This window comes from Micropterus salmoides, unplaced genomic scaffold (genome assembly GCF_014851395.1).
Source record: "Micropterus salmoides isolate LMB-PRFRI ecotype aquatic unplaced genomic scaffold, ASM1485139v1 Ms_hic_scaffold_7, whole genome shotgun sequence".
Classification (NCBI taxonomy): Eukaryota; Metazoa; Chordata; class Actinopteri; order Centrarchiformes; family Centrarchidae; genus Micropterus; species Micropterus salmoides.
In genome coordinates this window covers 9697385-9708820 of record NW_024044459.1, presented here as the reverse complement: position 1 = coordinate 9708820, position 11436 = coordinate 9697385, and the positions used below count along the sequence as shown (strand labels likewise).

At 41.0% G+C, this 11436-nt stretch overlaps 1 protein-coding gene across 1 annotated transcript in view; it reads right to left on the bottom strand.

Annotated features, from left to right (window-relative positions):
* fras1 (Fraser extracellular matrix complex subunit 1) overlaps positions 1 to 11436 on the bottom strand; it is a 246426-nt gene that overhangs the window by 1599 nt on the left and 233391 nt on the right. The window contains 15 exon segments of the mRNA XM_038703512.1: positions 499 to 702; positions 870 to 974; positions 977 to 1016; positions 1152 to 1309; positions 2222 to 2406; positions 2408 to 2564; positions 2994 to 3240; positions 3423 to 3514; positions 3517 to 3608; positions 3705 to 3864; positions 5423 to 5573; positions 6416 to 6529; positions 9692 to 9919; positions 10610 to 10737; positions 10740 to 10749. Coding sequence (XP_038559440.1) covers positions 499 to 702; positions 870 to 974; positions 977 to 1016; positions 1152 to 1309; positions 2222 to 2406; positions 2408 to 2564; positions 2994 to 3240; positions 3423 to 3514; positions 3517 to 3608; positions 3705 to 3864; positions 5423 to 5573; positions 6416 to 6529; positions 9692 to 9919; positions 10610 to 10737; positions 10740 to 10749 — 2071 coding nt within the window.

The following is an 11436-nucleotide window of genomic DNA, read 5'->3' as shown; positions in this document are numbered from 1 at the left end:
ATTACAGAAAACCTTTTGGCATCTCTACTATAGTACAACAACAATCTGATATTTAAATAAAACTAATATCTGAGTTTAGTTGAGGCTGTTCTCATGATCTATGACTTTCATGAAATTAGACAAATCAAATCCTACCAAACATTTCTTTCATGAACAAAACTCAGGAGCCACATTATTTCAGAGACTACGTCTATACACCAGCAAACAGCAAACAAATCTGCTGTAAATCACATATGAGGCGCCTGCTTACCATCTTCATCGTTGGTGATAGTGATAGTGACAATGTCACTAGCGCCCACCATGCGCCACTCCAGTGGTCACCAAGTGGTGCCCAAGATGCACCTGGAACTCCTCTTCGGGCTCAAAACAGAGTCATCATTGATGTGAACGGTGCAGTTTTTACCTGGGCAATAAAACAAAACATGTGAATGGGCAGGAACTGACAAAAAAAAAAAGATACTAACAGACTTGATCTAGATATTTTGGACAAAATTCTACCTTCTCCTTTGAGGAAAGTGATGCGTGACTCATCAGCATTCTTCCTCTCCTCAAAGTCGTCCATCACCATGGCCGACATGGTCCGAGTGAAACACCGCACTGATGACTTGAAGGACAGGTCACCTGTACGGATGATGGGGATGTGCAGGACACTGTCTTTCTCCTTCACAATGTAGGCGCTCTTCTCAAACTGCATGCTGGGAACTGAGAGGAGAGATGATGGCTGTGAGAAAGCTGACTCTAAATTCTTAGTACTGGTAAATGTAATTGAGATATCATCATAAGGCATATGTGATGTAGAAGCCTGAAATAATTTTTTTTAATGCATATTTGATTTTAAGTGAATGTTAAGTCATATTGTGTGTACATACTGTCCTGGAAGGTGTCAGTGATGACAACGTTGGCTTCATAGGGCTCTTGGAGGACAGCACCTTGCGGGGAACTGAGGAATACCACAAAAGACTCAGATCCTTCGAGGACGGGTTCTGGATGTCGTCCATTATGGTCAAACTGCAGGTCTGTAAAAAGGAAGCAAGAGCGTTTACAAGGATTTTAAAGGTGTCCTAGACCAGGTCTGTTGTCTTAAGGGAACAGAAGTAGGATACCTTGTAGTTAATATGTTTTTGTTGTAGGTGAGATGTCTCTGTCCTTACCTCCTCAGTTTTTCCAGGTTTGAACTCCACCTTTGGAGCTGGGGATGTAGTCGACCCCCGGCTGGCTGAGGGGGGATCTGAAGGTCGGGTGGCACACCATACAGAAGTCACAGAGGACAGGTCACTGCCATGGCGCAGCACTGGTATTTCAATTGTGCCTGAATGAAATGCAGGTTTAAAAATATGTAAAGTAGCAGAACTTTTATTGGGGCATTTTATTAGGGCATAGAAATGATACAGAAATGACAGCCACAGTGTTAGGTAACCAAAGTCTGCTTTGGTCTGCAATTCTAAAGTAATTTAAGTCATGAACTAATAGTAGCAGAATACATAACAGAGAAACTGAATTTTGCAGCTAATTTTGCTGAGCGTAATTATGAAGACTGTTCAATGCTGCATGGTTGATTCCTTTATCCAAGATTAAAGCTATAGCAGAGTACCACCAAAAGAAAAGAGAGAGACTCAGTGATTGATTGAGAGCAGAAGAGGCTTGACAGAGAGATGGAGTGGGAGGTGTATTTATAGCAGGACTCTGTTAACATAAATCTTTCTACCGAGTAATGTATGACATTGCTTTTAGACAATAAAATTATTACAAAAGGCATCTATCAATCCTGTGTTTCCCACTTTAAATGTGTTCTCTGTTCCAAAAGAAATTAAAAGGCTAAAATGTGACAGACTGCCATGTAACGACTAACTGTAAAAACAATATAATAGTCTACGTAAATGTTCAGGTAGTATGCTTACATTCTGTTTCATGTATAGTGTTTTGTAAATAACTTGGAAAGGGTAGGGGGTCCACAGACATTGCACTACGCAAGAAACTAATGCTACATCCTTGGATATAGCTGTTATGAAATTTCTCTTTGGCACCTTCCTAATTTCCCCATGGACATCATTAAATTTACACATGTCTCTAAATAGTAAAGCTAAGCTGACATGAAAAGAGAGTGTGCCATAATTAATAAGAATTTCTCTTGGCGATAGAGAAACACTGCAAACTTCTAGGAAAATGCAGAAGGAAAAAAGAACTACTTGGTGTACAGGTGGATGTAGAAAACAGCTTATACCAGCATCTTCACTGAAAGTAAAGGTGGCGTTCCCAAGAGAAACCGTCGAAGCATCGTTGGGTCCATCGATGACGACCTTGGCCAGCGTCACGTCCCCCATACGGGCATTATCCGAGGCGTCTGAAAGCACCAGCTCAAACTCCTCAGACAGCTCATACTCGCTGTCGTCGATGAGCTTAACGTCAGGTGGACATGCTGATGCCGGGGCCAAAGATGACGCGGTTGTCATTGGTCATGCCGCGGCTCTTGTAGTCGGAGCCGGACTCCAGAGCGTGGAGGCTGCTGCCCTGAGCTGACTTGCCCACGGTGTAGCAGAGAGCAGACACGGTGCTGGAGGTGTCACCTGAGTGGAAATGAGGCAAGAGAGGGAATGTTGGCCATGACATCGTCAGAGTTCATACTTAAACATGATGGTATAGCTTATCTTTGTTTTGTTTGGGGGTTTTAGTCACTGCCCTCTGTGCCAAATTATAGACATGTTGCTTGGATTTAGTTTAACTTTGGTTGGTATGTTTTGTGCTCCATGCCTTATTTAACTCTGACTGACATACAGTATATCAGTAAAGAAAATTGCACAAACTGTGTAGCATTTTATCTTCAAATGCCTCAATATGAATACATCACTCAGTGAAAGCATCATATGGCCTCAATGTAGTGTCGCAGCAAGCAGATGTAGAATCTGCGAAAAGGCAAAGTCCCTTTTGGTTAAATAAAAAGGGGGAAATTAAATAGGAAGACAGTTAAAAAGGTTAACAGGGCTGCAGTTCTTCACCTTTTCTCTCGATGGGTACGTGGATGAAGCCAGTGCTCTCGTTGACGTGGTAGGTCTTTTTATCAAACTGCAGAGTTGGTTCGTCCTCTGTGTCGTTGATGTTGACGATGGCACGCGTGTTTCCGCCCAGCAGCGCATACACAGGCATGCTCAGCTCCACGTGGAAGCTTTCAGTTCCCTCAAACACCTTGTCATCGTTAATCACTATGGTGCACACTTTGGTGTCCTCACGCTCATCAAACTGTACCTGTGAATTAACAGGACACATTGTGGTACTGGTCAATACGTGCGTACTGGATGTCAAGGTTCGTTCAACCAACAGTTATGGATGATGAGCCAAAGGAAGAAGAGGCAGCTGAAGCTTTGACATTTTGTTGTTTTGTTTTTAAAATTTCCTAAACACAATGAAAACAAAACGAAAAAAATTACATTGGTAAAGCACAGTTACTGTCCAGCATATTCCACATAGTCCTGCTGGCCCGGACGAGATCCGACGCTGCTGGTGGAGGTGCCGCTGCCTGCTCGGTGCGGCAGAGAACGATGGCGTACTGGTTGAGGTTACCTGTTCGTTTCACCGTCACAGCCACCGTGCCGGCCTTCTCACTCACATTGTAGCTGTGGAACCATCAGGTTATCTTACTTAAGGATGCTGGAAAGGTACATGTATGGCGAACAGTTGGTTTTGGTAAAAGCTTCACACATATTACGGACCTTTTGTGCTCAAAGCTGATGAGTGACCACTGGATGTGGAAGACGTTGTCGCTGACCACGTTTGGTTTGCTGTCTTTGACCAGGAACTTGAAGTTGTCCATGGTTTCCTGAACGTTCTTCTGATGCAGCACGTAGCGGATCAGACCCAAGTTTACATCAGCTAGAAAGGAACAGATTAATAATGAACAAACATTCTATATTTATATTATATTTCACTGATTTAGTTATTGTTTCTCTTCTTTTACAGATGTTGAGGTCACAAAGGGAATGAAAGTCTATCATATGCATCACACATTACACACAAGAACATGGAAAGTCAAAAGAATGTCACAGAACATTGCAGTAGGCATTTAGCAGAGGGAACCAGAATTAAACAATTGTCCTACAAGACAATTTGCACTGATCTTTACCCAGCATGTACCTTACTGTGCGTAAGGGGACAACCAAAAACATAATGTCCCTACAGGGATCGAATTTTAATTATACAAATCACTGTGAAGAATGAGTTTTCTGTGAAATAATGATTCCATAATTTGCAGCCTCCAGCCCTTTTCTCATCACTTGAGAGACATATAAAAAACTTGAAAATGAAGATGAAAGTCATCATTGGTTCACAATTTCTGCTCATTTATAACTTCAAGAGGAGGTTGGAGAAAAGGTACAAAAGTACTTTGTAATTGGGGGCTGCAAGCCATTAAATGGATGAGAGTCCCTGAGCTAGAGAGATGTTCAAATGACCTTCAGGAAGCTCAGAATAAACACTTGTAGTGATGAACAGAAAATATAACCAAATGGGACCACAAAGGATAAGAAAATTTAAGCACTAATATCCAGAACAGAAATATGTTGTTGAGCGCATATGGCAGAATGTGAGAGTAAATGCTGACAGCTGGAATGATGCTGACAGTTTGTACTAGTAAATCTAACCATCTATTTTCACATTTTTCCTCTCTCAGGGTAAGTGTTTATTGTAGTAATAGGATATTTGTTGTCATTAAGGAAATTATGTTTACATGTTTCAAATCTAAAATCCAAAAGTCAAAGTGACGTGTTTCGAGTTGCTCTCCAGCCTAGAGGATCAACATTTCACAAAAGCACCCTGGCACTGATCCCTGGCTGCAGCCCAGAGGTGAAGATAAGCAGGCTCGTGATGAGAACACTGCTAATTCGAAGAAAAACACTCCCACGGCTGCTGATGTGCCTTTGAAGAAAACTTTCAGTGAAGGAAAGAGTGAGTCTGGGCAGGTTGGCATGTGGGGCCAAGTTTTTTTCCTTTCCTAGCGCTTCCTTGACCTCTCAACACTCCTTCTCACTGTGAAGAAAAATGTAGTGGAGTTCCAATTCAAAACTTCCTCCTGGTGTGGTACCCATAATACTAAGAATCACCTCAGGATGAACAGGAGAGGGCAGTGAAGCCTCATGTACCTGGAGAAGGGGTTCCAAAATGATTGAAGGATAAGAAAGTAAAAAAAAAATAAATCACACTGAATTTTTGCTTTTCTCTTTTGAAATACAATACACTTTTCCTTCTGCAGGCATTGAGAAATCCTTTAAAGTAAATTGTCTTAGAAGAAAAACTAGAGTGACGAGGAGAAGAGGGGCAACCAGTGAATCTGTATAAAAAAAACTTGGATTTAAAAATATGTAACAACACAACCTGCTGCACCTGGTGTAAAAATGAAACATTAGGGCCAGAAAATGACATGGAACTTGTGTACCTTGTGTGAAGGTGGTGATGGGGTTTCCAGGTTTCAGCTTACTCTCCAGGAAGCCGTGCTTTGGCTCTGTGGTGATTTCGTAAACCAACTGTCCATCATCTGTGTCTGGATCCATAGTCAGCAGCTCCTTCTTGGTGATCAGGTTGGTAGCCTGATGGACACAAGCAGAAATTACTGTAAATGACCACCTTATAGTGGCAAATATACTATAACCAAATATATTATACGGCAAATGAGTTAGCAAGTGTTTTCCAAGTGTTTTTGCCAAAGTGGAAGGAAATGAAGAAATTAGTAGTTGTTTTGAATTTAAATTTGAATTTAAATTAGCATTTGATGGCAGATCTATTAACTATATCCCTTTTACATTCTCTTGGGTCATCATGATAAAACATCCAAGACTAAATTACCTGCAGTGCAAACATGGCACAGACTCAGGATAAATGAACAAGGTGACATTTCTACAATGACTGCCATAGAAACTAGTGGTCGCATTGTGTTGAGGTGTTCAAACCAGCAGGGGGAGCAAGTAAATTACACATTGTGAGCGCACAGTGCTAGAGCTTCTCTTTGCACTTATGTCGATCACAACAACATGTTTAATAAGTTACTGTGATACAGCCAGCCAGAGAAGAAACAGAGCTGTTTATACACAATCAAGTCATTCTTAAAATTTACATTTACTTAAGGACAAATTTCTAAGCATGCAGACCACTCTGCAACATCTCCTGCTCATTCAAACCTTTTTATCTGTAAAATGTCCAGCGAAACACAGTCCTCTAATTGAGACCAATGAGCAGGAAGGAAGTATTTAAAGGTTCAGTGCAATGCAACTTAACTGTGGCAATTTAAAAGGTAAATTAATTAGAAAATAAGATCTGCATCACTGGGTCCATCATTACTCCCTTTACAGCTATTAAACATCACCATGAAACTGAGCAAAAACTGTATGTATTGTATGTTTGGGGAGACATATATGAAGAGATGATCTTGTACCTTGTTTTCCATGTACTCCAGCCACTGCAGTCCCAGGTTGCTGACGATACGCGGAGTGCCATCGTCAACTGGCAGAATATCGATCTTGAACTTCTGTGGTGCAGCCGTCACTATCTGCAATCCCAAAAAAGTTAATAAAAAATAGATTTTTGAAGATGGTGGATATACTTTCGAGAATAATTTAATGGACAGTCTCAAGAAAGAGGATTTAACTACTTAAGTTGTTTTAATTCCCTTTAAAACTTGTTGGACCTCGACCTGTTCATCGAAAATATCACACATTCACATCTCAATTCTCAATTACTAATAGTTTCTTTTGACCCAGGTTTTAAGATATTTGTGTCTCAGATTGCTGCAATGCAACAGTGGTGAATACAGTGTAATTTGTGGTGCTCCAAAAATTACAACAAAATAAATCAGCAGCAACATCTGGCTGCAGAAACTGTCATGGATACACCGGATAACATAGAGACTTCATTGTGCAACAGTTTCCCCTTTGAACTACTTCACACAGACAAACGTTTAGACAACCTTTTGATAAGAATGAGTCGTTAAAACAAGGAAATGGAAAAGTTCTCATGAACTGGATACAGGCTGAATGTTATAGGGGCAAAAAAAAGCACTGCCGGTTATTACTTTATTGATTTATCCCCCTTCAAGATGTGATGACAGGCTAAATCAGACAAACTACTCCAATATTACTAGTTACAGCATTATGTTGGAGGTGCAAGAGGGAATACAGAGAGAGCAGCCTGTCATCACACAGATGCTGTTAAGGCCAAGTTTGACAGGTGCCATTTGAAGGATGTGTTCATCCGAAGGGTGTTATATGAGCTCATAAATTATTTAATAACACGGCAGCTCCAGTGGGAACAAGTTCACCTTAAACACCAGCAACGTTAAGGCCACAAACCGTCTTTTGAGCTGCAGACCACGTGTGACCATTGAGCCAAATGAACCCAGGCAATTGAAAGATAATAAACGCAAGCCTGGGAAGAGTGTGTGTGTGTGTGTGTGTGTGTGTGTGTGACTGGGGATATCAATACCTGCCTGCTGTCATTTACTTAATCAAGGACCATTTGTAGTGACAGGTGGCGGAGTGCAGCTAGAGGGACGGCTAAATTGACATACCTATAACTACCGCCATGAAGCTGACATTAACGCACACACGTACTGAAGATCATACTTGTGAGGACCCTCTTTTAATGCATTCTAGACCAGTGGTTTCTGGTCTAGCCCAGACAACAAGCCACTGGGGAGGGCAAGATGAATCTGAGGGATTGCAAGATGATTATCAGGTAAGAAGTAAGAAATTACAAAACTTCTGCTACACTAAACTGTGTAAGTACTACTCTGCGTTGCTTTCCAGACACTTTTCTAAAATTGTTCTAATTTTCCAAAAATGTCTTCTCCTTTCAAAATGCCCTTATTTTCAAATAATGCCTCACTTATCCAAATAGCATCACTTTTCAAAAAAACACCTCACAAAGTGAGAAGTATAATAGCAGTCACACAAACTGCTGATTCACCCCTTCCGTCATTAAAAAGGTCAGAGCAGTGACTCCACCACCCCTACATCCCGACACACACACACACACACAATATCTACCATCAAATACACACACACACACACACACACACACACAGACGCACCCAACCGTGGCCTTTGCTAATTCAATCATCTAGCTGTAATAAAAATGTCAGGAAGCTGCCTCATACACACACACACACACGCCAACACAAAATCTGACTACAAATTTTGCCTTCCAGCTGTGGTAAAAATGTCAGTGCACACACACTATAGCCTTGTGTCACTATATTCGGGGAGCTGTCATTGAGATAATGAATTCCCCTGATCCTAACCTTAACCATCACTAAGTTTGAAATCACTAACCCTAAAACCAAGTCTTAACTCTCTCAGTACTTTTAAGGGGCTTTATGTAGTTTTACAATGAAATCACTTATCAGTTAATCACTTTTTTATTGTCTATTTGTAAACGGACTGTAACCTCACACAAAAATGAACAACATGCCTGCTTTCTCTGTTGCTTGGAACTGCCACTATTTTACGTCCTATTCATAGTTTTCAGTCACGTGACATGTGTGTTGACCTGGAGGGCAAAACAACAGACCAAGATAGCTGCTCACACCGGACTCCCTCGTAGAGACGCCGCAAAAGCTGTTAAATTTTATTTGAATCACCTTTCAACTCAAGAAAAAGATACAGTAGATATGGACACAAACTGCAAGTGTTGGTACTTTCGATCCATAAACAGCACCCACTGCCATTTTCCCGCTGTTAAAAACCACAGCCCAGGCTTGTCTCCTCATCGATTAGTGGATCCAAAAGCACAACAACCATCCAGCCTTTTGGCAACGCAAAAGTAACAAACTCAAAGTAACAGTGTATCACTTGGTCCTGGTTGGCAGGCAGCGGAAAGTAACGTCTTTTTTGCCCTCCAAGGGAGCGTTTTCTTTGGAATGTGACGTCAAGTGAAAACTATGAATATCCTGCATGTGCATGCCCCTCTCGCCTGATGAATGTGAACTGTACACACAGCAACAACACCACAGCAAACAAAATGGAGTCCGCTAACACCATAAAACAACAAGCTCCCAGCATAACACCGACTGCAACACAATCTTCCAGTGAGGACAAAAAGGAAAAAGTTTTAAGTGTTGAATCCCATAAGGCCAAACGAGAATCAGATCGATGTCGGGTGACATCTAACATGTTATCTATTGCAAAATACTATAGTTGTATGTCTTTCCACATTACTTCACCAGCTAACGTGATCCACATTAGGTTAGTTTAGGTTAACTTTATTGTCCCCAAGGGTAAATTCTGCTTGGCCACAATGCAGTGTTGCTTCATAGCATATTACTATCCTGTGTACCAGTATTGTGTCGATTTTAGCCTGCAAAAAATGATGTAACGATTTGTTTATACTAGCCTATAGTGATGCAAGGCAGGGGCAGCCAGCTACGTTATTATGGATAAGGTGGTTCAATGTCATGCTAATAAAACTATTACTGTAAAGTTGAGTGCTCCCTCATGAGTTCAAGCACGCGCAGGAGCACACGCTTGAAATGCAGTGGTTGCAATTTAAAACCTCATCGCTAGGGGCCACTGTAAACTACACACAGCCCCTTTAACCCTGTGGGTCTAGCATTTTGGTTCCAACAAAGCTGTCGGACCCTACAAGTGTAATGGGCTCCCTGTTTTTGGACCCCACAAATATGGTAAAACAAGCCCACACAGGTGCACGTTTTTACCTCCTTGCTGCCCTCTTCCACCATGAACAGCAGGTTGGTGCCATCAGCCACAGTGAAGGTGAAGCGGTCTTTGAGCGAGTTGGAGCCGTCGTGGTTGTAGCTGATGCGGTTCTGGTAGATGTCATCCATGGTGAAACTGCTGGTCTGCCGGTAATGTTGGCCATTGCCCGTGCGCTCTATGGTGCCGTGACGTGGAGCCTGGACGACAGTGAAGACAATGGACTCCGCCTGGACAACGTTGTGTTTTAGCAGAACAAAATGGAGGGAGAGGAATGGAGGAGAGGAGACAGTTTGAATGAGTGTTGAGTATGTTATGTGTGGTGTCAGTTTGTTAGTAAGAATCAGTGAAACAGTGAGGGTTTATTTTTAAAATTTTTCATCATTATTATTTTGCAACTTCAACAATCATACTGTGGGAAATCTTTTCTAGAAGAACAGGCAATTCTTATTTTGCTTTGTTAGCACATATAATTAGAAGTTAGTACATATACGTATACCACATAACATTTAGTGGCTTTTAAAAGACATCTTGTGAAATAAAGAGAAAATCTGTAATTGCAGTAGATGTAGGCAAGGTTGTTCAGAGAAAGTAGATGCAGGAAGACAGGAAATTGCAATAATCACAAAATAACTCCTGGAGTGCACCAAAGATGGCAGATTGATGGGATTAACAGGGTTTTTTCCTTTAAGCAACAGGAAATAGTCTTTGAAATGTTGTTGCCAGAGAAAATAAAGCTGTAGAGAACAGCCGTCTTTCTAAACAACAGAGGCCAGCTTACAAAGCTTAGTTTTGCCAGCTTAGCTGCTGATATCCAACTATTATTTAGAGGTCCTGCTCCTTTCTAAACTGATTAAAAAGAGAAATAAATAATGAAGGTTGCCGAAGCATTTCAGGGATTTGTGAAGCCAGTGTCCTACTTCAGTGTCTGCATCTGTGGCTTTCAGCTCAAATTCGGTGATGGTCTTCCTCACTCCTTCCTGGACCCTCATACCAGGAACCTGGAGCAGAGGCAGGGAGTCGTCCACTGGCTTGATGGTAATGTAAACGTCTGGGCAACCTGGACACGACATACACAGGAAAATATAAATCCATTCTGAAGCAATGTAAATGTAACTCCAAATAGTCACCACTAGAAGTATTTTTTGCTTCATGTCATTTTCACTAAATTTCTCTTTCCATCTCTCTAAGGCAACACTGCTCATTTTATTCACTGGGAAATATTACTTTAGTGTTAAAACAATATTGACATGCTCAAATACACCATATGTAAAGAGATATGTAATATGTGAATATTGTACTGAAACAGAGTAACATACATTGATTTATGGGGTTTCTTCACATCCAGTATGGGCAGGAAGAACGATAACAATGACTAATAATAACTATTAAATATACGTGTAATAGCAAACTTGACAAAATGTGAACCTATCCTTGAAGCTCATTGGAGTATCTAAAGAGACACTTAGTCAAAGCAGAATACAGGGCAGTTTTTTTCTTAGCTTGCGAAAATGTTTTGGACATTTTTTTCCAATGACTCAGAGCAATGATGATGGTAATGGTGCTGAACAGATAAAATAAAATTTGCCACTTACAGTATAAGTTTCAGTCAAGTGAGAAAACTATATATATGCAGTCAATTTCTATGCTGTCATCTAGGGTGGAAATTTTACAAATGGGACAACACGCCTGATGGAAACTTTAAAACATAACCCAAATAGCACAAGCTGCAGTTACTACAGAAACA